Genomic DNA, 25,199 nt, shown 5'->3' with positions numbered 1-25,199 from the left:
GAGAAAAGGAAAACTATGTACAAAAAAAAGCAATTATGGATGTACAACCTAAAGAAAATGACTCATGTGGACATGAGTACCCTCCTGTTTCCATTCCAGAAAAAAAAAGGGCATTTACTCAACCGATGGCAAGTCGGCCGAAAGAGGCAACTTGCGGGATGAGTTGCCGACATACACCTTCTTCTGGGCGTTGGAGATAACCCAGTTCTGGGAGGCAACGTCCCAGTTGGAGACATCACGTCGGTTCAGGGTGGTGGTCCACTGGAGGGCCTGGCCAGGGGCAATGGTGACTCGGTCAAACTGGCGGAGGACTTTTGAGGGGTCATCATCGCCGCCGAGGGAGACGTACAACTGGGGAACCTCGTCACCAGTCACGGAGCCGGTATTAGTGATAGTAGCGGTCACCTGGTAGAGATCTTCAAACAGAGCCGGGTTACCTCCGGAGTTGCCGCTAGAGGGGAGAAGGTCCTGGGGAGAACCATCGGTAGCACCCTCAGGGAGGTAGTCCTTAGAGTCCATGCCGTAGTCAGGGTCACCGGAAGAGGCACGCAGGTCGGTGGAGTTCAACCACGGGTAAAGATACTGGCGGACACGCTTAATTCCCTCGGGGAACAGGTTATCCGAGACTTTGCCAGGTTCGCCGAGAACGGGGGCCTTTTGGCTCTTTCCAGTGGTCGGTTTGTATTCGCGGCGCTCGGATGAGGTAAGAGGGGTGACCTTGAGGTCGGAGAAGGCAAATTTGGTGTAGCTCAGACCGTAACCGAACTCGTAAATGGGCTCAATGTTGTCCTTGTCGAAACGGCGGTAGTCAATGAAGACACCATCCTCGAAGTTATCTTGAGGAGCATCCGCACCATTGTTGGGCACTGTGAGGATAGGCGGGCCATAGTCCTTGCGAGTCTTACCCCAGGTAAATGGAGTCTTACCACCGGGGTTGATGCGACCATACAGTATATCCACCAAGCTACGACCACTCTCTTGGCCGGGCAAGCCAGCCCAGACAATAGCGGTAATGTTGTCGTTATCATACCAGTCACTAATCAGAACAGCGGCTGTGCTGTGGATCACGACGATAGTGTTGTTGCAGTGTTGACTAGCAGTCTTGATCACCTCTTCGCCGTTCTTCCAGAGAGTCAGGTTTTTACGATCACCCTCGTTGCCGTCAACGTTGATGAATCCCTCGCCGGAGTCGGCGTTCACGAACACGAGGGCAACATCAGCCTGGGAGGCAAGGGCGGCCATCTCGGTGAGGGCCCAGTTATCAGTCACAGCGAAGACGTTGGTCTGCCCGTTGCTGTATTCCAGGACTTCATTTTGGATGGCTTGCTCGGGTGTAATCAGGTAAGGGAAGTTCGCAGTTCCACTACCCCAGCCCATAGCCAGAGTTCCGTTGTCACAGCCACGGTCGGCGCAGCCATTGGCGCCATAAGCATTGGACCCGGCGTCCTCTCCCAGAATGCCTATGAACCTCTCACTGTGGGTCAGAGGGAGTGCACCACCCTTGTTCTTGAGGAGAACAGTGCTATCAGAACCAATCTTGCGAATGATCTGAGCGTGGTCACGCTGGACATTCACGCGCTCGTTGACCTTGCCCCAGTCCTCACTGACCATGAAGTGCTTGAAATTGTACTCATCACGGGTCCAGGAGCTGAAGTTAGGAGGAGTGCGGAAGCGGTCGCGTCCAACTTTGTAATAAGCAGACATGATTCGGACCGCCATGTCGTCGACGCGCCATTCCGGGACAGTACCGTTCAGAACAGAGATGGTCAGGTTGGTTCCCCAGTAAGAGTAAGGGCTGCCAAGAAGGACGTCACCAGGCATAGACATATCCAGGCCGGCCAGAGCAGATGCAACACCGCTGTGGTGCGCACCCCAGTCACTCATAACAAAGCCCTGGAATCCCAGCTCGCCCTTGAGCAGCTTATTGAGGGAGTAGCTGTTTGCGCAACCGTAGCTGTTGTTGATCTGATTGTAAGAGCACATGACAGAGCCAACACCAGCACGGATGGAATCCACAAAGGGCCAGAGGTACAATTCGTGCATAGTCTTGTCGTCAATGTTTGAGCTCACACTCTGGGAGATGTTGTACCCATATCCCTGAGCCTCGCCGGACTGACGGAAGTGCTCCTGTTCGTTTCCAATGAAATGCTTAGCACAAGCAATGACACCGGCATCCTGCATACCCTTGATGGTTTCGGCCATCATCACACCAGTCAAAACGGGGTCAGGTGAGAAGCCTTCCCAGTTACGACCGCCATCGGGATACTTGCCAAGAGGGCCAGCAACAGGACCCAATTGCACATCCACACCTTTATCACGGTGCTCCTCACCCATTGCCATACCACGCTGGTAGGCAAGTCGCTTGTCCCATGCTGCGGCAACATTGATACCAGAGGGGAAACCAGAGTTGTAATCACCTGTTTAGGCATCATTAGTTAACCGCGCCAAGCTTATTCGGGTCGGGCAATCTTACTAGAGCGCACACCCAATGGCGAGTCCTGCATGCACATTCCCCACATGCCAAGTCGGGGAATGCCACCAGTCTCACCAACGCATCGTTCTTGCTCCCAACCAGCACCGGTTGTCAGGTTGACTTTCTCAGCCAATGTCAAATTAGAGACAAACTCGACGGCGCGCGTGTATGCTTCGGACCACTCGCCCGCGCCGGTCATCCATGGGGAGGGATAATATGGAGGAGAATAGGCCAGCGACTGTTTTGACGCGACTTTGATTAGCAGTGATCTTACGAAACGATTTGAATTGGGCTCACATTCGCATTAGCCACAGAGGCCGACAAAGCGGCCACCTCAAGCCACGCGAACTTCATTGCTGTGAAAGTGCTAGAGAGGATTTCACGGAGACAGCACAAAAGAAGTTGTTGAAAGAAGAGGGCGTGAGGAAGGCACGAGTCACAGATCTCGGAGGGGAAGGCTGGGGTCTTAAATATTTGGTTTCTTGATTGCTCACAGGGGATTTAATAGTGTGCATAGCGTATAATATTTACTCCATAAAATGAAATCAATAATAAAAAAAAGGGAAAAGGGAAAAAAGGATCGACAAAGTATGCATTCACCCACTCATCATATTATATCGTGTCCTATTATTGGCTATGGCTTATTCCTACTGGAGCTGGAGTTCACTTAAGTTGGAGACACACTCATCCTTGGAAAGGGACACAAGGCACATTTGTGGCTGGTAGAGGTTGAGAAGTCAACCCCTTTCCCAAGGATGTCAGACACCTGGGCATTACCCAGCCACGCCCTCTCAAACCATCACAATGTACACTCCAGGGCTATTAATTATTAATTCTCCTTGAATCCATCGCCTTACTTCGATTTTGATCTGATCACTTTCTCGCGTCCAACAGATCATCGCTCATCCTGCCGAATGGGGAAACCTCCGTGAGTGTGGGGAAACAGACCTGGTCCATCCGGGGTTGTTTCTAGCAATCTTAATACAAAGTGTTCCATGCATATTTATGACTTCATAACAACAATTGCTTTGCTCTAACATACTTCCATTTCCTACCCCAAGATACATCTATATATTCGAACCATGGGCGCCATCCGCAGCTAAGCGTTTTCGCTTCCGTGGAGAGAGTGCGGGAGCCCCGCACTCCGGACTCACGGACTCGGGGATTCCAGTTTCTGGCTTGCGCCATTAATGTCATATGTCTCGGAGGCTTTTTGGCCAAAAAGTATACCGATCAACATCTTGGCCAAGTCGGCGCCTTCTCCGGCCAGCATTACTTTCGGGTTTAGTGTTTGATGATAGTTGCCTAATCAAACTTTCAACGCTCGTGTGTGCTGCGTACCGGATCCCTTCACCGAGAATGTCCCTCTACCGAAATGTTTCCCACCGAAAAATGTCCCCCCACACTATTATGCCCCGGCATCGGACCAAAACCCCGTAACCCCGGGTTCTCGGTTCAGGCCATGAAATGGCAACAATACCCCGACTCTGCAGATCTCAATTAAGTGAGAATGTCCTAGGAGATGCGAAACCGTGCTTAGGCTGAGACTAGCAGTGTGGTCTGGTCAGAAAAATATCCTGCACGGGCTTGTTGGTGTAGAGTGATCCCGCAACTTGGGTGGGATGTTTAGGCGTAAAACCCATCCCATTCGGGGTCTCGCCGAGGAGCCGGTGCTGCGGGACAAAGTTGTTCTAGTAGTCGGCGGCGTCTTGACCGAACTTGTGTACTTAATGCTCACGGCTGCAGATGACAAGATGACAGAGTGGAAAGCGATTCTTGGTAACAAATGTAGTCCCCATGCTCATCCTCTTGTTCAGAGTCAGGGACAGCTAGAACTAAAAGGTTCACTTCAAATGTTAATACCCCCAATGACTGTGAAGCCAAACCAATTCCAAAGTCAAACATCACTGCTGATATCGTCTAGCACTTGAAACAGAATGTGATTTTGAACTCTGCAGCCTGTGCCATTCGCACCTGCTCGGAACCCAGACCAAATTTTCCGTCGAATCTCATCCACATCAATTCCTTTGGTGTTATATTGGTTGATCATTTCTTCTGCAATGGCACACAGCGTCGAATTGAGCACATCTTCATCAGATACCGTTTCCGGATCCTGTCTCTCGGACCGGCATCCACACAAAGCCGGATCTTCTTCTTGTGGGGTTTGCTTTAATGGTTGATCTGTTGGTTGCACTACTGTCGAGGCACATGTATTATTGACCGCCATTGGTAGTTCGGTTGTCTCTGATTCCTTTTTGTAGACGCGAGGTACTGCCATCGACAAATTTGATCTGCGAGTATCAAGACGTGGTTGAGAGAGAGCATTCTCTCCATCTACTCGCTGAATAGCAGGGATAGCAACTTTCCGGTTGGTGTTTGCCCCCGTATCCGCTTCCTGCAGATACTGCTGGACAGAAGCACTCGAAACTCCCAGTGATCCCAGAAGAGCTTTCAAATGCCGATTTTCAGCTTCGACCTTTTGCGTTGCCAGTCGGTGCTCGATGTCTTTTTGGTGGGCTTGTTCTTTACACGCCGCTAGACGCTGCTCTAACTCATTCACGTACTCCTGCTTCCGGGCTCGACTCTTGCGTTGATTCTCACGCACCCGTGCGAGTCGTTCCACTTTCTTCTATGCTAGTTAGTTTTCATGTATTGGCCATAACTACTTGTCAGATGTGACTGACCTTCTGGTCTTTCGTTGAATCCATCGGTTGCTGGCCCAGGGGTATGGAACATGGCTGGGTTAAATATCAGTCAAAATTGATGCGCAAAGCACTCATTGGGATGAGTGGTGATATAGCAGGTGTCGTGGCAAAGAGTTTGACATTGCCTCCCTTGGAATTTCGAGTTCGGAGAAATGATGCTTCTCTTTGTTGCCTGAATTCTATGGCTGCATTTGGAGATCACGTGGTCTTCACTTTAGAACCAAAAGGGGGAAACACATGTTGAATACATATTAATTAGATTTCCCTATGGCTTTAACGGTATTGATAAAGATACTTTGTTCAAAATGTAGTACTGTTGAATGTGTCAAGCTATGATTCTTGCTTTACATTTCTGCCCATCCCCGTCCACAGATCCAAATCACCATGCCATGTCTCCAGTCTCTGGCACAGCACTTCTTTCCTACGTGTACCAAGCTCATAGCTCCAGAATTGAACGCACTGAATGGTCTTCCCGCGGAGCTCGTACTGTTGGTGACGGATCTGCTCCCGCCCGCTAATCTCATTTGTCTTTCAATGTGCGATACTTGACTGTTTGTGATCCTTGATCGTAAAAGGAATAATCAAAAATGCAAGCTGCCACTCCTACAACAACTCGAGCATGATATGCCGAACTACTTTGTATGCCACTGCTGTTTTCTTCTTCATCAATACGAAGGATCAGAAATTCTAGTGTTGACATGCCTATGGCCCAACTGGAACTGCCCTCTTCCATATATTCGACGTGCTCAATAAAGAGGGCCATCTCGAACTGGATACTCATGACCATACCGCTCATGATTACTATCTGATTTATTTCCTCCATCTTCAACTTGCGATGAGACGATTCTTTTATGGCCCTCGGTGCGGTACTATAGCTGAATCGATCGGTCATATCGAAATTACAGAATATAATAGGTCAACCACTTTGTTCTCTCCATTGAAGCACGGATCTGTCCAAGCAACCTACATCAGGTCTATGGTTACGAATCCAGGACATCATGTTTGTCTAGAAACGGAAGGGATATTTGCTCGCGCCCTCTTCGGAGATTGACGAACTCCCACAAGTCTTCAAAATCCGCTCCCACATGAACCATTCAAAGATTTTGAAACTAGTGCATACATCACAAACAAACTACTTCTCACACTGAGAGGCAACTGCGACAAATGCAAGACAGATTTCGAATTTGCCATCCAAGAACATGGGGAAATGTAGCTCTACTCATCGTCAGATGGATCAACTTAGGTTCTTGGTTGATCCCGGATGACCTCCGATGGAAGGCCCATACATACAATGGGCTATCCAAGGAGCCTGATACTCTGGTATAACTACCAGCCCCGGGGGGTCTCCTTTGAAACCGATTCTAGCGGTGGTCCACTGGGAGACCTACCTTCACACAACCTTTCCTACCTGAAAGATGAAAGATACAAAAAACCTATGGTGCGATTACCTTGTTTGAAAAATCTTACCTGGACCTTCCCTAACCGAGCGAGAGGCGAATGTGGAATCCCAACCGGTACTGTGTGAATTTAGTAGCCAAGCCAAATGTTTGTAGGCCTTCAATCTGATGCTTTCTTGATTTCAAATTACAGATAAATTCAGCATACACCCGTACCTAGCCAGTATGCCCAGGGATGAGAGACGTGATGAGTGGAAAAAGCAGAAAGAACGAAAGTGATGTATCCATTTGGTTAGGTACCTATATGTACGTAGCCTCGATCGTGTTCCCTACACTCTACGTATCTCCAAGACAAATATTGTCATTAAGAGGTACACATGTAACTACAGGATATTCATAAATACATACTATGTAAGTATGTAGCAATTTAATCAAATCTATATCAGGGACTGTATACTTTGTAACTAGAGATCGCCCACTAACTAACTAGATCCCATTACAAGTGGATTCACAGAATTTACAAACATGCGGTTTTTCAACTCAGCGCTATACGAAAGCGAGAGCGGGAGGCGAATAGGCAAACGATCACCCTCGACGTCATTGGCCGTCAGTCGCGTCTGAGCTGCTATGTAACATTCTTTCTCTGCGCCTAACTAGTTTCTACCTAGAATTTTTCCCCTGTCACAGTAAATATCATTAAAATTACATTCAAACTCTCTCCTATTTACATTACTGTATCGCAAACCCTTCCATCATGGTCTCCACGCGACACCATCCTCGCGAATTTCCTTCCCCTGAGGCTGGGAAAGAGCTGGCCAAATCACCACCAGCTACCACCAGCGCAAATTCACGCAAATGGACCCATACACCCGCCGCTGCACTGACAATCTGGCTCATCGTTTCAGTTCCCTTGGTCATCTGGGACACAGGCTATGTCTTGTTGCGACCGCATAGCATGCCTGGTGGAAGACTACATTCTCCCATCTGGACACCTTATGCGCTGTACGGAAAGGTCGACTATATCTATGGCTGGCCTGCCTTCAATGCGCATAATGGCTTCACGGCTGCGCAGACTATCCTCAATATCCTCGAGACTATCGGGTACATTTACTACCTCTGGATTGTCTATCACTATGGATCGACTGTTAGGAGAGGTGGATCGCAGAAGATTTCCAAGGGATTCACCTGGTTGCTGAAGGGGGACAAGGTGGTTGCTGGGCGCATTGGTGCCACCGCGCTTCTGGTCGCCTACACCGCGTCTGTCATGACCCTGAGCAAGACTATCCTTTACTGTAAGCTACATCTTCCATTGCCTGGGATTTGTATGTTGGATTATAACACAAGACATAGGGCTCAATGAGGTCTTCTCCGGCTTCGAGAACATTGGTCACAACGAACCGCTCACTCTCTTCTTCTGCTGGATCCTCCCCAAGTGAGCCCATCTAGTGCATGTTTACACGAAACATAAAACTAATTCTACATAGTGGGATGTGGCTCGTGTTTCCCAGCTACAATATCTATATTCTTGGAGGCGAGATTTTGAACTCGCTTGAGCTCGCAACACCGCGACAGAAGGTCGGACGCCCGAAGTCCACGTAGGATCAGTCGCGCAAACCAGCGAATAGCTTGCGTACAGAAATTCGACATGTGCAATGACGATAGCGAGTTAAACTGAGAAAAAAACACGGGTCACTTCGGCCGATCTATCGGGAGGTTGCATTTAAATATGGCTAGTATGAGACAGAGAGTAATGTCCTGCTTCTGTAGTGAACTCGAGACGATCAATGAATATCTTATTATGTTTGACACTCAGTAAGGATCCCCCTGACATGTATCTGTATGCTCGTCCTAGTCTTTTGTCAAGCTTCCGGTGTGCCAGCCCAGATGCCAATCCGGCTGTGCTACTATCCTAGGTATTCGGGTCCGTTCCGGGAGAGCCGAACATGCTACAAGTATATCTGTGAAGGTAGTATGGATCTGGAGCCACTTGTGATATTCATGGCTCGAGGGAAGTTGGATTACAAATATATCCCTAATCCTAGAACTATACGGGAATAGTATAGGGGTTGGGGGTAATAGCGTTAGGGCAAAGCTTCCAAATCCAACCATGTAACCTCAAGTCAATTACGTAGATGTTTTTTTTTTCTGCTTCAAGGTTTTTTTCTTACCTACAGCATATTTCGGTCCTTCATACTCCAATAGAGCTTGTGGTCGAGTTTCCGTAATATCGGTGCTGCCAGTGGCCGAATTATTTGCCAAGCCACCATTTGCCGCTGAACCTTTCCCCATATTTGGAGTCTTGAACTTCTCCTCAATCCCGGTTTCCTCCCGCTTTCTCGGCCTCCAAATCCCACCCAAAAAGTACATATCTCGGAATCGACCTCGCCCTCCATCTCGGAAGCACCAACTTTTGTTCCCGACCGTGCCGAAGGATGCTTCGGGCCTGGCTCCTGGGGTATCCGCACCCGTCATGATCCAACCCAATTCCGACGAATCGCCCTCGAAAACCCCTGGTGTTAGCTTTGGTCTAGGCCAGGAGGAGGCAGCAGCAGCTCTTGAAGACTTTGATACTCAAAGCCATGCAAGTTCCCGTGACCCTGGTAGCACACAAACAGTCGACCCCGCGGTAGGCCCGGACAACGGCACGCTAGACCAACGAGACGACTCCGGCAACGGCCCGTCCAATTTTGAACATCTAAACGACGACGGTAAACCGGCTTGGAGCGAAATGAAGACCAAGGCTGGGAAGGAGCGGAAGCGCCTGCCGCTGGCATGCATCGCATGCCGCCGCAAGAAAATCCGCTGCTCGGGCGAGAAGCCCGCCTGCAAACATTGCACGCGCTCGAGGATTCCGTGCGTGTATAAAGTTACTACACGGAAGGCGGCACCGCGCACGGATTATATGGCTATGTTGGACAAGCGACTGAAGAGGATGGAAGATCGCGTAATCAAGACAATACCCAAGGAGGAGACGAGGGATATGCTCTCTATTGGAAGATCGGTTGTCAAACCTTCCGCCTCGGTTCAGCCGTCAAAAGCACAAAAGAAACGAAGCGCTGAGGAGGCGTTTGCGGCAGAAATGGATGAATGGACTCGTGGGAACGGCCGCCCACCACACGAGACGTTCCCAATGAACCGCGAAATAAAATCCACCGACGGGACTGGGCTTCTCACCGAAGGAGCCGAGTTTTTGCCCTCATTGGAGATTCAGGAGCATCTTGCGGAGGTGTTCTTTGATTGTGTCTATGGGCAGTCATATCTCCTATTACACAAACCCAGTTTTATCCGACGGCTTAAAGCAGGCACAATTCCCCCTGTCCTGATTCTTGCTGTCTGTGCCGTATCTGCACGATTCTCCACCCACCCTCAGCTCAACTCGGATCCGCCATTTTTACGAGGAGAAAACTGGGCTAATCCCGCTGCAGCCATCGCTCTGAGCCGACACGACGAGCCGAACATTACCATTCTTACTGTTTTCTTACTTCTTGGCCTTCATGAGTTTGGAACCTGCCATGGTGGGCGAAGTTGGTCTTTTGGAGGTCAAGCATTGCGGATGGCATACGCGTTACAGCTCCACCAGGAGCTTGATCAAGATCCATTACTCAGACAGAAGAACGGCAGCGGTTCACAACTGAGCTTCACTGATCAAGAAATCCGGCGCCGGACCATGTGGGCATGTTACTTGATGGATCGGTATAACTCTTCCGGAAGTCAACGGCCACCTATTGGGAATGAAAAGTTCCTACAAATACAGCTTCCCATCAAGGAACCTCACTTCCAGATGGAGATACCTGGCCCAACGGAAGATCTTGATGGCGATATCATTAATCCCGTGCCTGAGGATGTAGGCCAATTATCTAATGCTAAAGAAAACATGGGTGTTTCCGCATACATTATTCGCGCTATCGTCATTTGGGGGCGCATTGTCGACTACCTGAATCTGGGTGGGAAGGGAAAGGACGCACATCCACTTTGGCATCCAGAATCGGGGTACACGCAGCTTAAGCGGCAAATTGAGGAGTTCTCTGTATCTCTTCCAGGATCTTTTACCTTCACCTACGAGAATCTTCAAATCCACGCAGCGGAGAAGATTGCAAATCAGTTCATTTTCCTCCACATAATCATACATCAAAACATGCTGTTTCTCAACCAGTTCGCCATTCCCTTGTCTCCGGGGGGGCGTCCACCAAGAGATATGCCCAAGTCCTTTCTCAGTAATGCAGGTCGGGCCGCGGTGGAAGCAGCGCATCACATTTCAGTGCTTTTTGATCGAGCTTCAGCCTATCCCCTCACTGTTCCTTTTGCTGGGTACTGTGCTTACTCGGCGAGCACAGTCCACATCTGGGGAATCTTCTCAAAGAACGTCCAGCTGGAGGCACGGTCGAAAGAGAACCTCCGACTTACGTACCGCTATCTCAATAAAATGAAAAAGTACTGGGGCATGTTCCACTATATGGTTGAAAGTGCCAAGGATCGGTATCGGCAGTTCGCTGATGCAGCTATCAAGGGCTCTGTGGCAATTCAGAATGGCGCATCGCTAACACCCATGTTCCAATATGGTGACTGGTTCGACAAGTATCCGCATGGAGTGTCAAGACTGCATTGGGAGGACCCCGATACTCGAAACAAAGAAACGGGCGAAGATGCAGTCATGGGCCAAAAACCCGACCTCCAGAGCGTAGAGGATTTCTTTGCCGGCCTTTCCCCTACTCCACAGCCAAGTCAACCCCGTAAATCACGATCTCGCAATAACAGCAAACTATCAGATGGAGCTCCAGGCATGGACCGGACTTCACCGCAGTCAATGATGGAAGTGACCATGGGGAACACCCCGAGTGTTCCAGGCAGTGCATTCCCACAGCCATCCATGCTCCAACAGTCCCGGCTAATGTCATTCGGCCAGCCACCATTTGACTTCAGCATCCCGCCAGACCAATTACCGCAACTAGACCGGCAATTCGTCTACGGTTCATTTTCCGACTTCGACCCCGCCTCATTCGTCCCAAACAATCCTCCAGTCCCACCACTCAATGGCGTTGAAACACAGAGTCCAGATCAAACACTGTTCACAGGCCATCTAGATCCGGGTGCCCCTGCTGGAATGGGCGAGTTCTACCAGCCCAGCGCGTGGTTCCTCCCCTTCAATCTTGATCCTGTTGGCGGTGGAAACCCACCACCACCAGCTCCGCCCCCGGCTCCCATGCCTGGGGGGAGCAATCGCGGTGGCACGCCGTCCGGGATCCCTTCTGTGGATATGTCTGGCTTCGGCGGCCCTGGGGGCATGCCTTTAGGTGCATATGACCTTGGTTTATCTGGTTCGGATATGAAAGTCTCACGGCCGTGATTGGGTAATTTTCATCAGCTTATGCTTTCCCAATGACTGCCATGTGCTACGTGGTGTTTGAGTTTTCTTTGCAATGATTACAAAAGCTTGGTGTCGGACATATGGAGCTGGGGTCTGTTGCTTTTTGCGCCAGCGTATTATCACCCCATTTGTGTTGATTTGTGTAAATATTATTATATCGTCTGCTGCGTGTATATCCCTTTCTTTTTGAGCAGATTTTCTGGAGAATATCTATATCTAATAACTTGATTTCTCGGGTAGACATCACAACCTTGTGAAAGTTTCCGATAACCTAACAAAAAATATATAAAATAAAAAAACCCGATTCTCCCTACGCCAAAAGAAATTCTGCAAAAGAAGTTGCAAAAAAAGAAATTGTTGTGCATCATCCGTGAATCGAACACGGGCCTCGTCGATGGCAACGACGAATTCTACCACTAGACCAATGATGCTAGTTGTATGGTTAGGGGTACGTTGTGGGTACCGTGTTCGCTTAGCGGTTTATGAGTATGACCCACCTGCAAGAGGGAGCAAGTACAGGGTAGGTATGTGCAATTGAAGTTGGTGGGTATAAAGTGAGAACTTAGTTTATAATTTAATCCCAACCCTGTTTGCATATGAGCCCCCTGTATGTCCATATGAATGAATTATGATAGTATGCGATGTCAAATGTGGATATATATATCTCTCTCCAAGCGAGGTAGGTTAACGGCTGCAGAACATGTTCGTGGATAACATGGAAAATATTTGCACTACAAACAACTAGACAAGGAGAAAGGTATCGGAATTTATTCTCTGGACAGATAGGTAAATCAAAGTGGCAATAGTTGCTACCGGACAAAAAGAAGTGTAGAGAAAGGGTATGAGAAACACAAGTCGCTATAAGACAAGGGAAACCAGAGAAAAGAAAGCAAAAGCATCCATCTATTAATCATCCCATTCTTCATCCAGTTGATCTATGAGCCTGTTCTCGGCATCCATGTCCCGGCTCTGACCGCGTCCTCCCCGTCCTCCGATGGCGCCGATGAATCCACCACGGCCATTCGAGTCCGCACGGGTATAGCCATTGCCCGCGGGGGATCCCTTGCAACGGAAGAGGTTTCCCAGCGAGGAAAAGATAACCACGAACATGTCCTGTTGGTGCAGAAAGAAAGAAGTGGTCAGCGTCATGTTCCAGACAATGAGGCTCGCAACTGCAATCGATCATCTATGTACATGCAATAGAACACATTGTCCGTCCAATGAAGCAAGAGAGGAGCAGTGACTATGGTGGAGCCATCTTATACCCAGGGATCCCAAAGATGAAATGACACGTCCTTTGACAAGTACCCAAGGGACAGTCCACTTGCATAAACCAAGACATCCTGTCAAACATATGGAAACGCACACGCCGTGATTATCACAGCCGCCCGAAGGTCCAAAGAGTCAAATCAAAAGATATAACATGCACCAAAAAAAAAAAAAAAAAAAAAAAGAATGATCTATGTCTGACAAGAATCAAGGAGATGAATGGAACAGGCAAACTGCAACCGTCTTTCCCGAAGCGATTGGTCTCTAGACCAGCTAGAGCGAGTTCAATCTATCCTTGAAACAGGTAGTCCTGCCCCATTTGAATCCCGAAACTTATGCGACACGAACTTGCCATATCTGAATTTGCGACGAGGCCAACATGGGATCAATAATAGGATACTTACTTTGACAAAGTCGAAAACGCCAGCCCACAGACTGAAGTTCGGACACTGGCGCCAGCCACGTTGATGCATGACCGTTCGCTGGTAGGCGCAGCCACCAATCAGATAAACGGCGATGGCAATCACCATACTAGAGGGCCGGGTTAGCATGGATTACATTGGGTGTCTTCCCAACAGGCAAAAATGGGTGCTCACATAATACCGAATACGCCGCCCGGTCCCAAACCGCCAGCGTTGGGATCCACGGCGATTCCACCACATGCCGCCGAGCTACGGACCTCGAAGAAGTACGAGCATTCATCCATGGAGCCGACGAAGGAAGTTGTGGCCACGTTTGGCGCAGCGTCGCGGTCACAAAGGAAAGACATGACAGTCGACTTAGTGCGCGTGGAGACATTAGAACTGGCCATGTTATAGTCCGGACAAGGCGAGCCATTGGTATAATTGAGGACGAGTTTACGGCCACGGAAGAAAGGTTCAGATGCTTGTTGCCTGTATATGACCAAAAATCGTTAGCAAAATAAGCAAGGAATGAAGCCAACTCGTGCGACCGGTTGGGATGGAGATCTGGCATACCCTATGGAGTATCTTTTATCATTCCGCTCGTAATATGCACTGACGTTCTTCCACCGTGATGCCTCTATCCCAACCACGTCCGTCACGTTCTCAATGACCGGCGCGCAGATGTTGATTGTGAAATTAGCCGGGTAGTCATGACCCCTGGCATACCAGCTGGTAATCCGTGCATCTTTCGAGAGTTTACCGTCCTTCATCTCGGGTGGGGATAACGAGATCGCATTGAGGTCAAAGTACAACCCGGTGGTCGGGGAGCGGGCGACACATGGAGCGTCATCTTCCAAATGGGAAGAATATGATGCGCTAGACAATCCAAGAATAGAGGATAGAAGGAAAATAGAGTAATGAGCGGAGTTGGTGAGCTTCATGGTGGGCTATGTTGGGGTCGACCCAAGGCCGTCTGGAGGTAGAAAGAAAAGAAAAGAAAAGAAAAGAAAGGGATAATGAATGTGGAGAGACCAGGGACAAAGATACCAGTAAAATGATAGAAATGACAAAGTATGGTGTGAAGGAGGTAAAGTGTATGTTGTATGTGAGAGAGAGAGAGAGGCTTACGTAGCATTACCACCGCTGTGATTGGAGCCGGTGAATGGAGATGCGGAGTAAATCTGGCGGAACTCTCACCATCCGGAGTCGTACGCGACTTTTTAAGGCTCCAGGCACTTATTTAAGGATCTTCCCCACAACACTCTGGGTAGTTCCTAGATTATTTCTCTATCTGTTCATTGGTCATTACTTCAATATGCCTATTAAAAAGGTCTCCAAAAAAATACCCGTGCAGCCAGTGCCAGAGAAACGCGGTTATGAGTTTGGTGGACCGTATGTCTTGCTTCCTTCAATTGAGCTAAGCTGAGCTGACATTTGCAATAGAATAGGTGCCTTCGGTATTGTATTTGGATTGCCAATCCTGATCTACTTCTTTACCTTCGTCTGCAACGATATCTCTGGCTGTCCTGCGCCGTCGCTGCTGAATCCCTCGACCTTGTCGCTCGAACAATTGAAGCGCGAAGTAGGTTGGCCAGAGGAGGGAGTCACGGCTCTTTATGATACCAAAGTTACTCTGTGGACACTGAGCTACTATGCCTTCAGCCTGTTCTTGCAGGTCTTCCTTCCCGGTCAGGAGGCAGACGGTGTTGTGTTGGCCTGCGGAGGACAGCTGAAGTACAAATTCAATGGTATGGCAATGGCAGACCCTCGCATATCGCATTTAAACAGGGGGACTTGTTTCTGACTCGCTTCCTTGTATAGCCTTCTCCTCTGCCATCGTTATCCTCTCGGGCCTCGCCGGGGGCACTTATCTCTATGGAGCCGACTTTGTGGTGTGGACATTCCTATGGGACAACTACGTCCAGGTCTTCACAGCCAACTTGTTGATCGCTTCTTCTATCGCGCTGTTTGTTTACTTGAATAGCTTCACAGTTCCAGCCCCAGGGCAGGCAAACCCAAGCCTACGGCAGCTGGCACCTGGCGGCCATACGGGCAACATGTTCTACGACTTCTTCATCGGCCGTGAACTCAACCCTCGTGTTCGATTGCCCATTCCATTCGTCAGCGAGGCATCGCGCACCATTGATATCAAGGTGTTCATGGAGTTGAGACCAGGCTTGCTTGGGTGGACAATTCTGAACTTGTCCAATGTGGCCCATCAGTACCGAACCTATGGTTACATCACTGACTCGATTGTGCTGGTCACTATTTTCCATGGGTTTTACATTCTGGATGCGATGTACATGGAGCCAGCAGTCATGACCACCATAGATATAATCATGGATGGATTCGGATTCATGTTGTCTTTCGGCGATGTGGTTTGGGTGCCTCATTTGTACAGCATTCAGACCCGGTATCTCTCTGTCTTCCCTTACGAGCTTGGCTTGAGCGGTATGGCCATTGTTCTGGGTATCAAAGTGATTGGATATTCGATCTTCCGCGGCGCCAATAACCAGAAGAATCGTTTCCGCACGAATCCCAATGACCCCCGCGTGAAGGAAATCAAGTACATCGAAACTGCCGCTGGATCCAAACTGATGATCTCCGGCTGGTGGGGTCTGGCGCGTCACATCAATTACTTGGGTGATTGGACTATGTCGTGGGCTTACTGCCTGCCGACTGGTGTTGCGGGATATGTTCTCATCGAAAGCATTAACCCAGCCAGTGGCGCTGTCCAGAAGCAAGCCGTGCAGACCCCGGAAGTCCGTGGTTGGGGTATGATCTTCACGTACTTCTACGTGCTTTACTTTGGTGTCTTGTTGATCCACCGCGAGATGCGTGATGAGGAGAAGTGCAAGAAGAAGTATGGCGCTGACTGGAAGCGTTATACCTCCATCGTCCGCAGCCGCATCATCCCTGGAATCTACTGAGAGATTCCCATCAAAAATTCTTTCATAGGCCGTTTCCCCCTTGGGATTTACTGCAATACCTTGTTTTTTGTATATTTTTCATCCCTAATATTTCCCAAGATTGACTTGCGAAAACCTTTATGGTAGGTGCACTTTTTTGGATTACAATCTTCCAAAGTTAGCCACCATTAAATGTGTTGTCGCAGGAGTATCTGACAGAACAAGATAGCAAACACAAAGTCTACTCTGCGAGTTCTTACCAAGAGACACTTCCAATTGTTGCATTCCAGATTTGAAGAAGTAACATTGGAAGCTAAAGCGAGACCGACATACCAATTGATAACTCGATATCCTTTGATATCTTGCAGATCACTGAATTCGTGCTTCCAAGGCCCTGGTTTGATAGTAAGGTTGTACACCGAAATATTATATTCTTTGGCTTCTGCCATTTATTGCGTCCCAAACAAGAAACTAAGAGTTTTGAATCAGATATGAGACTCTAGGGAAGGTCTGGAATTGTAGTGCTTGAATAGTTCACTGCGAAGAGAGCAGATGATTCTGAGTATTACATAGAAAACTATATTGGATAGAATAAGTTGCTCGTTACAATTAATGTCGGTTTCCAGGTTATTTCTCGCTGTTAATTCCACAACAGTATTCAAGCAGAGCTTACAAGGGCAAAACTTTATATAGTTGTCAAGAGTGAATCACAAGTTTGAAATCAATTAAACAACTGAACAGATACAACCCAGCTATGCACTCCTCCGTCCTCAATCATCTTCAGAATCTTCGAAATCGCCACCTGCCTTCCTTATAGAATCAACCATGTGAGTTTTGAGCCCATTGACGAAGCGATCGAACTTTCTCTTGTAATCGGCGCCAGAGCCCACAAGGAAGTCATCATGCACACTCATATAAATGAAGACAGCGAAATGGTGACGGGTTAGTCGTTCTAGTCGCATATCCTGTCGTTGCACTTTTGTTTTGTTAAAGACATGAAGAGTTGACAAGTAGTCCAAGTCATCTGTCTCGCATGTGTCGTAAATCCGAGGTCCACTCAAAATCCGGCATTCGTTGTCATGAAAGTACTTGACAAATGGAACAAGCACGTCTCGGAATCCATATTGACAACCTGTCGTATTGATAATCCATGTTTCGTTGTTCTCGATTCGCCCTATCTTCAATACCGCGTGTGGACCGCCGTGTACGTCAGGACCGGGAACAAGCCTGGTTGGAACCCGTGGTCTTCCGATATTGATGACCATAGTCTCAATTTTCAAGGGAACACCTGCTTTCTCTTTAGCCATAGCTCGCTTCGGTAACGTAGGGGGTGAAAGGCTTCTTACCTCTAAGTAGTTTTCTGGTTAAGGGACCTAAGAGCGCTATGGCTGCTGTAGATTGACTTTTAACGAGAGCTGCTTCCTTGTGCTCGAGGTTGTCAGTGATGTGGTAAGGGAAAGGACCACGTTTGGATTGGGACGAAACCGATCTTTGATTTTGATGGAGATAGAGGACCCCGTCGCGATATTCGATTTTAGTTAGATCCACGTCGTATACAGTCTCTCTGTATGCCAACATGGCTGCCTTCAGTATCTGGGCAGCTCGGAGCAGTATCTTTCGTTGCTGCATGTTCTTACAATAGTCTTGGTGATTTGGCCAGTCCAGTATCTGACACTCGCGGCTGCAGTAAAACACAACTCGGGGATCGCCGCTTTAGTATTCGGGTGCATGCGAACAGCCGCAACACATTGTCTTAGTTTCTGTCCCACATTTTGCGCACCCGACTGGAAGTTTCGGAGCCATATTGAAGATAAAGACCGCGGCTGTAATCAAAGCTATGTCGACGAAGCGGAATATTTCATCGATTGTTTCTCATGAGATTTGAGATCTGAGGTGTGGAGTCGTAGATTGATGAGGCTGGAGACTAGAAGGTATGAGAGAGGAAAGAAGGCATGGGAGAGAAAAGAGAGTTGGGAGAAGAGCAAGAAGACCTAACAATCAAGACCTGAGAAAAACCGAGACATCCCATTGTTGACATTCTGCTGGACTCATGGAAGCCTGCCTCGGTGCCTGGTTGACTAGGCCGTGGTCTTCTTGTTTGACGGCGATAAAGGGCTGATGCCAATTACGAATAGCGAACCAGTCCCTTTGTTATTGATAGCAAGATATTTCTTAAACTAGCACATGGCTGTTGTTTTTGTTCAGCTACGCAGTATCTTATATTCCAATGGAAATCTTGAAAGGGGGATACGATGAGGTTAGTATACATGACCCAGAGTGAGCTTCAGAAATCTTTCATCCTCCGGGCAAAATCAGCGCTTTCGCTTTTTGGGGTCAACCAAAACATCCAAGCCCCAATATTCATCTCCTGAATTAGCTATCCATCCCTTGAGAACCAGTTTAGCATCCCTGATGGCCTGCATACGGATTTGCAACGGGTCTTTCAAGCTGCTAGGATTTTTGAAATCCTGGTAGGTGGTTATATCTGGTATATGGTGCTGAACTGTATTGACATGTGGGTTTTCGGCATTTGGAGTACCCGACAGCGATCCGGTTGGGGACACGTCGGGTTGATAGGTATGTGGAATCGAGGCAGGCGAAATTTCGCGAAGAAGAGCCCAAAGCTTAGCTCGGGATAGAGATGAGGCCCCACGGGCACCCGGTGAGGATGCCCGGTTTCCTTGCTTCACTCCATTGATGATAGTCTCATATAAGCCTGTTTTGGAACAGCAAAGAGTTGGCACTGACTTGCTGCCGGTATCCATAGTCATTGCCGATGGGCGCTTATACGAGGGAGCCAATATCCAAATGGCGCTCACATTCCCTGGCCTGGTCTTTCTAACTTTTGCACCAGACATCAAAGGGTCTCCTTCCTGCTCCAATGGAATTGCAGGACACGGCACGGATTTCGGTTTCGCAAAGGGCCAAAGCGCTGCCACTTCTTCACTCGGCACCGAAAGAACCTGGAATGGCCGGAATCGATACCCTGGCGTTCTTTCTTTAAACTTTGTCTCCATAGGCCAATATCGCCCACCCAAAGCTTGCATTCGACCGTCCTCGCTAAAGGAGCGGTCACAGCCAACTTGGCTGATTTCGTCCTCGGGAAGAATCAGACCTGCCAGATAGGCATTTTCGGTGGGAGCAACGAGGCGACTGGTCTCACAGGACAGCAAGGAGGAGACCTGCCGCAATGCAAGCTTGTCTGAGCAGGACTTGCTGCGCGTGGACTCGGCATCCATGCGCGCTGGCTTTCGACGCACGACTCCGAGAAGAGAGAAGTGGGCCCGGCCATCTAGAAGGGTCTCCGTACCTGGGACTTCTGCGTCTTGGGGTTTTGGCAAAGAAACTTCTTTCTGTAAGACTTCCCAGGGTGTCGCATCTTCTTGGGCTGCCATACAGAGCTCCATGCTTGCATCTCCGCAAGGTGCACATGTGCAATACATGTAAACCTTGATATCAGGCCGAATCTCAAAAGGCGGCCACTCTGTGGGCGATGTTCCAAAACCATCTTCATCCTCTTCAATTCTTCTCCTTTGTATGAATGGAGAATCCAGGACTTTTTCGTTATCGGGGGTAGAAGTATCATGGCCATTCGGTAATTGCTTTTCCCGGGATAGAACACTGTTGCATTCTGTCAAAAGCCAATAATTAAATGCTCGGATGGCCAATATCTCGGCATGACAGTCATGCAGCACAAGACCCCTGCACCGTGGGATATGAGATGCCGACAAGCATTTAGCGCCACTCCTACATCAATATCAGCCTTTTTTGAATGTAGGTCGCTTGCATTGGACTTGGTCAAACTTGCAAGTGGGAAATTCAACACTTACGTGACAGATATGCAAGTTAGACTTTCCAAAGGTGTGTTTTCTCCTATAAACGAAGAGACCAAAAAAAATGTTACTATTTGAATCACAAGAAATATATGAGACTGAAGTTAAAAGCAAAGAATGGACCCATCCCCTTCACTGTATATACATGGACGAGGATGATAACTCGCTTATAAACATTAAATTAAAAACATACCTTTGACGACCACAATACCGGTCATTGGAATCCATTCCCTCGATCCATCTGGAAATATGGTTGGTTTGCTGCGCGTTGGCAGAGCATCGAAATGTGCATGAACCAGCGATGCTATCCGGGACGATAATGAGAAACCAGATGTATCAACGGACATTGGATATTATCACACCCCGAACGACAATTTCTTAAACAACCAAATCCTTGATTAAAGGCAAAGACAGGATCAAAGAATCTCAAGATAGCAATACGGTCACGTGAGGTTATATAATTCATGCCTGAGGCGTAAATATTCTCTTTCTTCTTTCGAGCTTCCCGCTATCCTTCTCAATCCAACACCAACGTCTCTACTATCCATCATGGCCGACAAGCTCCGTACCATCCAGAACCTCGAGGCTCTCCAGGCTCGTTACATCGGTACCGGACACGCCGATACGACCAAATACGAATGGACATCCAACATCCTCCGTGACAGCTACTCATCCTACGTCGGTCACCCTCCCCTGCTGTCCTACATGGCTGTCGGCATGGGCGAACCAAAAGAGAAGGTGCGCGCAATGATGTTGGAGAAAATGGTCAGAGGTGCTGGTAATCCGCCAGAGGTATGTGGTGTCTTGCAGAGTTGCTCACATAATACAAGATGGGTTAACTAACATGTGCCCTCCAATGATCTAGACTCAAGAGTAAACTGCTTACTGTAGTTTATTCTTGTTTTCTTGATACCCCTTGTCGCGTCCTTGGCTTTCCATACAGGAAGGCAGATGCGCCGACCCTCCGACTACCCCCTAGCCCAGCTCAGCAACCTTGCTGACATGAGATAAATCCCTCTGTGTACGGATCTCGAAATCGCCAAAGATCCGTTTTCTCAGATTTCCCTTCGATGACCTCAGTATGGAAGAACAAGTCCAGCTCAACATACGAAACGCTCTATGAAACAAGGCCGATAGATTCCTCTGGGCTAGGGATTGCCCGTCTTTGGGCTTCCGGGACTCCAAGAATCCTTCAACCCTTGTCAGTGAGGGGGGACAATTTTGCGATACAAATGCCTACCACGTGAAATGACGCCCTCAACAGCAAGTTCCCATATACCCAACCTTGGAACTAGCATCGTAACGGATGGTCGGGTATTGCTTGTCGAGAATTTGGTTCCTCAACCTCACCTGGGAGAAGCCGCCTTAGAGCCGTACCTCACTGGATTGATCATGGTCGGCAGTATTGCAATCTAGTCATAATGTTTGAAACATGAAGATATTAACTATCGAAATCCATCCCGTAGATAGATGTAGTAACAGATACAGCACAAAGTATGTAGCTATAGAACCATTGGATAGATCAGACACCGATCAAAGCTAAAAATAACCAAATCGGGGAGGCTAGAAAATAAGTCATGCAGTATGTACACGTTATAGAGTTACGGTCTATCCACCAGTTAAGCAACCTCTGACTTCGCCGCCAACCTTGTATTCTCCGCCTGCAACGAAGAAGCAAGGTCGACCCATTTCTTGCGCTCAGAGCGAAGCTGCTTGACCTCCTTCTTGAGATCAAGTACCTCTTGCTTCAAGTTATCAACCTCAGACTTGTTTTTGGACTTGGACTTCTGCGAACGCTCATCATCCTTTCTCTGCTTCGCTTGAATCTTCGACGTAATTTTTAGCTGGCTAGCCTCGATCTTGCGCAGCTGTTTAAGCAGCTTAGATTCCCCATGGATAAACTGAGCGGCTGCTTTAGGGAGACGCGATGGCGGGTCAGGGGTTTCCGTCCGCGCAGAAGATGGCTGGTCTTCATTACTGATCTCGTCCTGCGGTTGGCCCTGGCTCTGCTGTGTGCGAGTGCTGGCGGGCCTGGAAGACCTATTCGTCGCTGCGCGCTTGCGCATCCCATTAGTATCGCTGTCTACCTCGCTGATGCCTTTCACTGGGGTCCCTGAGACACTAGGCGGTTGTGGTGAGATCTGAAACTTGTCGAGTTCGGCGCGGATTTCGTCTAGCTTGTCTTCAACCTCGCGTTTGCGAATGGCCAGCTTTGCGAGCTCTTTCTCCCGGGAAGTGAGCTTGCCATTCTTTGTCATTTCGGTCAGTTCCTCCGGTGACATGTTATTGTGTGCTACCTCGTCAATGGCAGTTGCTTCTTGTTCGGAATTGGCCGAGGAGAGTGAGACATGGTCATGTTCACGGGATTTTGAAGATTCGGCGTCCAACGTTGTTTTATTTTGTTGGACGCTACTTGGGCTTAGGTGTGCAATGCCATCTGCATCAATGTAGGAAACCTCGTCCCCGGCTGGGATACCACCCGATACTTTAGTGGGGGCGCCATAGCCTAGAACTTGTGGTGCGAACCGTTCCAGTCCAGTACTGAGTAAGGCGGTAACACTGGCAATCAGACCATGATGCGAATGTTCGCTGTCGCTGTCGAGTGACTCGTAATTCGAATCCGAATCCGAGTCGTCTGCCTGGTCGGAGTCGTATTCGTTCGCAGACTCCCCGTCCCCGGATTTAGCCTTGGCGCCTGCTGAAGTATTTGCAGCTTCCGTACCTGTGCTTTCTTCTTGCTTGGGCGGCTTGTCATCTTGAAGAGCCCAATTAATGAATTTAGCAGCGTCCGTTCCCACGCTTCGTGGCGTTCCCTTGTCCACCATCCACCGCGGGATGTTGCCGCCCGGGTCACTCCTAGTGACCATGATCCATTCAACAGGGTTCGTTTCTTCGTCTTTCTCATTCCCAGCTCCATCCTGCTCAGGTAGCCCCTCAGGCTGTTGCAGATTGGAGGATGAAGAATCACTATCCTTCTTACTCCCCTGGTCAGGAGAGCTGCTCCCACTGTCGTTCTTCTTAGGAATCTCCCGAATGAGCTCGACAGACTCATACTGTCCGCGAGTATACCCCTGCTTATGCTGGATATCGGGGTGTTCACACGGCTTAGAGATCATGATCCAGCTGCGACCAGGCTGTTTGGTTCCGCCAGCTTGCAATCCAAAATCGGAATTGATGATCAACGCCACAAAATCACGCGGAGCAGTAGGTTTGGGAAACTGCGCCGAGACATGATAGACCATTAAATTTCCCAGAACCGAACCATCATGGTCCTTGACCTCAATGTTCTCGATCCTTTCTTCGGCGCCGATCCCGCGAATGCAATTGTCAGGCGTCTGTCCCTTCTCGATCTTCTTGCGGTTTACTTTGAGTGTTTCATCGTACTCAGTTGAGAGCTTCTTCCGCCACCGCGAGAATGGGAGGCCCTCATGCACACTCCGTCGCCCGAACCATGAGCCCCCACCGTCACTTGCGGAAAGTTTCCACACTGTCACGTCTAATGGGTTGTCCCTTGGTCCGCCCATCTTGAGTGGCTTTCCCCATTCCTTTTGCAGGTCTACAATCTCCGGATCGGTCTCTCCCACCCGGGTGGATGATGGGACAATTCGTCGGGCGGAGGAATTTTTCGTGTCATCTAACCCGGGGTAGTTATCGTTGTCGGATATTGGGGGGTCTGGAAGTGATTCCGCTAACAGGCGGCTATTTTTGAAGATCTCGCGCACGTAGTCACGGAGCTCGTCGGGATCCCTGGGAACTTCGTCCCATAACGTTGGTTTGAGGCATTGGAGGGCCTCGTGTAAGGTAGCCATAGGTGCAGGAAGAGGCTTTCTATATTTTGAAGTCTTAGTCTTCTGCGATGTTGTAAATTCCAAATTGTGTCGGCAGTACAGTGACGTTGTTTCGAGTAGTGGGGGTTCTGTCAGCTCGTGGTGTTGCCGGAATTAGGAACTAGGACATGGAGGTGGGATAAGCGGTGGCGGACAATTGGACACCCGGATCTCCAGAATTCATGAAGACTGAAAGGTCTAACAACACTCAAAAGGTGGCTCTGGCAAAACTGACAGTAGATAGGTTTTAGGTTATAAAGTGATGAAGCACGTGGTAAATCCCAGATAAGAGACAAATGCAATAAAATTACAATGCGAAGAGATCGTATAACACATGGAAGAAGTCAAATCTAGAATGCAGGCGCAAGAGGTGTCAGGGGAGTGGCTGTGAGCAAAAAGTAGAGAATCAACTTGGAATATGTTACCTGGCTGTCTTGGCGGTTGACGTCATACAAAAGGACTGGGGTAATATACCCGATATTTCAAGAGTATGGGGTTGCCTTGGATCTTGATGGATTTATATTTAGATTTTCGTCAACTATGAGTCTCTTTTTTTATGCTGGCCATACTGTACGCCGAACATCCAGTTATAGGTACAGACGGAGAGGAACAAATTTGTGTATGCACCTTTCAAAACTACATAAGCTAAAGAGATACATACAACATTTGAGCAGAACTGCTGACGGATCAACATAAAACCAAGAGAAAAGAAGCAGCCAGCGCAAGGGACCAGCCCCCCAATCAGATAGATCTTAAAAGGATAGTATCTATTAGATCGAGCATCTGATTCTTGTCGTCGGGACAAAGAATGAAGGACTCTTCCATCCAGTGGAGGAGCCCACCGACAGACCAAGCTTGCCCAGGAATTTCTAAAAACCCAGCCTGGACGATAGGAGATGAATCTATCAATGCCAAATACGGCCATTGGAGGTGAATTCGTAGCGCAGAGGGCGGAATAACTGCCACTCAGACCACTCGTCGCTTAGGGCGGGATGTGGAGATCCCCAGGTCACAGAC

General features: G+C 48.7%; 10 protein-coding genes across 10 annotated transcripts; 4 read left to right on the top strand and 6 right to left on the bottom strand.

The window, feature by feature from the left end:
- Positions 1-114: 114 nt before the first annotated feature.
- N7537_001174 (beta-glucosidase) lies at positions 115-2,827 on the bottom strand (the record flags this gene model as incomplete). Its single annotated transcript, XM_056892232.1, has 3 exons — positions 115-2,417; positions 2,474-2,711; positions 2,771-2,827. The coding sequence occupies 3 exons, from the start codon at positions 2,825-2,827 to the stop codon at positions 115-117; spliced, it is 2,598 nt and encodes an 865-aa protein (XP_056757227.1).
- A 1,543-nt stretch (positions 2,828-4,370) lies between these two features.
- N7537_001173 (bZIP transcription factor) lies at positions 4,371-5,181 on the bottom strand (the record flags this gene model as incomplete). Its single annotated transcript, XM_056892231.1, has 2 exons — positions 4,371-5,102; positions 5,158-5,181. 2 exons carry the CDS (start codon positions 5,179-5,181, stop codon positions 4,371-4,373), a joined length of 756 nt encoding a protein of 251 aa, XP_056757226.1.
- Positions 5,182-7,329: 2,148 nt separating this feature from the next.
- N7537_001172 (uncharacterized protein) lies at positions 7,330-8,174 on the top strand (the record flags this gene model as incomplete). Its single annotated transcript, XM_056892230.1, has 3 exons — positions 7,330-7,867; positions 7,926-8,007; positions 8,060-8,174. The coding sequence occupies 3 exons, from the start codon at positions 7,330-7,332 to the stop codon at positions 8,172-8,174; spliced, it is 735 nt and encodes a 244-aa protein (XP_056757225.1).
- An 871-nt stretch (positions 8,175-9,045) lies between these two features.
- On the top strand, positions 9,046-11,919 carry N7537_001171 (putative C6 transcription factor; the record flags this gene model as incomplete). Its single annotated transcript, XM_056892229.1, has 1 exon — positions 9,046-11,919. One exon carries the CDS (start codon positions 9,046-9,048, stop codon positions 11,917-11,919), a length of 2,874 nt encoding a protein of 957 aa, XP_056757224.1.
- A 927-nt stretch (positions 11,920-12,846) lies between these two features.
- On the bottom strand, positions 12,847-14,554 carry N7537_001170 (uncharacterized protein; the record flags this gene model as incomplete). The annotated part of the gene is made up of 4 exons (XM_056892228.1): positions 12,847-13,053; positions 13,614-13,740; positions 13,806-14,102; positions 14,187-14,554. The coding sequence occupies 4 exons, from the start codon at positions 14,552-14,554 to the stop codon at positions 12,847-12,849; spliced, it is 999 nt and encodes a 332-aa protein (XP_056757223.1).
- Positions 14,555-14,781: 227 nt separating this feature from the next.
- On the top strand, positions 14,782-16,543 carry erg24B (uncharacterized protein; the record flags this gene model as incomplete). The annotated part of the gene is made up of 3 exons (XM_056892227.1): positions 14,782-15,005; positions 15,057-15,361; positions 15,435-16,543. 3 exons carry the CDS (start codon positions 14,782-14,784, stop codon positions 16,541-16,543), a joined length of 1,638 nt encoding a protein of 545 aa, XP_056757222.1.
- A 749-nt stretch (positions 16,544-17,292) lies between these two features.
- Positions 17,293-18,151, bottom strand: N7537_001168 (uncharacterized protein; the record flags this gene model as incomplete). The annotated part of the gene is made up of 2 exons (XM_056892226.1): positions 17,293-17,810; positions 17,869-18,151. The coding sequence occupies 2 exons, from the start codon at positions 18,149-18,151 to the stop codon at positions 17,293-17,295; spliced, it is 801 nt and encodes a 266-aa protein (XP_056757221.1).
- A 683-nt stretch (positions 18,152-18,834) lies between these two features.
- N7537_001167 (tRNA-specific adenosine deaminase) lies at positions 18,835-20,702 on the bottom strand (the record flags this gene model as incomplete). Its single annotated transcript, XM_056892225.1, has 3 exons — positions 18,835-20,269; positions 20,353-20,395; positions 20,549-20,702. The coding sequence occupies 3 exons, from the start codon at positions 20,700-20,702 to the stop codon at positions 18,835-18,837; spliced, it is 1,632 nt and encodes a 543-aa protein (XP_056757220.1).
- Positions 20,703-20,904: 202 nt separating this feature from the next.
- N7537_001166 (splicing factor 3B subunit 5 family protein) lies at positions 20,905-21,232 on the top strand (the record flags this gene model as incomplete). The annotated part of the gene is made up of 2 exons (XM_056892224.1): positions 20,905-21,147; positions 21,221-21,232. 2 exons carry the CDS (start codon positions 20,905-20,907, stop codon positions 21,230-21,232), a joined length of 255 nt encoding a protein of 84 aa, XP_056757219.1.
- Positions 21,233-21,974: 742 nt separating this feature from the next.
- Positions 21,975-24,164, bottom strand: N7537_001165 (uncharacterized protein; the record flags this gene model as incomplete). The annotated part of the gene is made up of 1 exon (XM_056892223.1): positions 21,975-24,164. The coding sequence occupies one exon, from the start codon at positions 24,162-24,164 to the stop codon at positions 21,975-21,977; it is 2,190 nt and encodes a 729-aa protein (XP_056757218.1).
- Between the last annotated feature and the right edge of the window lie 1,035 nt (positions 24,165-25,199).

The sequence above is a fragment of the Penicillium hordei genome (genome assembly GCF_028827395.1).
Source record: "Penicillium hordei strain IBT 12815 chromosome Unknown utg000001l_segment0_segment0, whole genome shotgun sequence".
In the NCBI taxonomy this organism is placed as follows: domain Eukaryota; kingdom Fungi; phylum Ascomycota; class Eurotiomycetes; order Eurotiales; family Aspergillaceae; genus Penicillium; species Penicillium hordei.
Note: the sequence above shows the minus strand (reverse complement) of the source record. Positions and strands in the feature narration are given on the sequence as shown.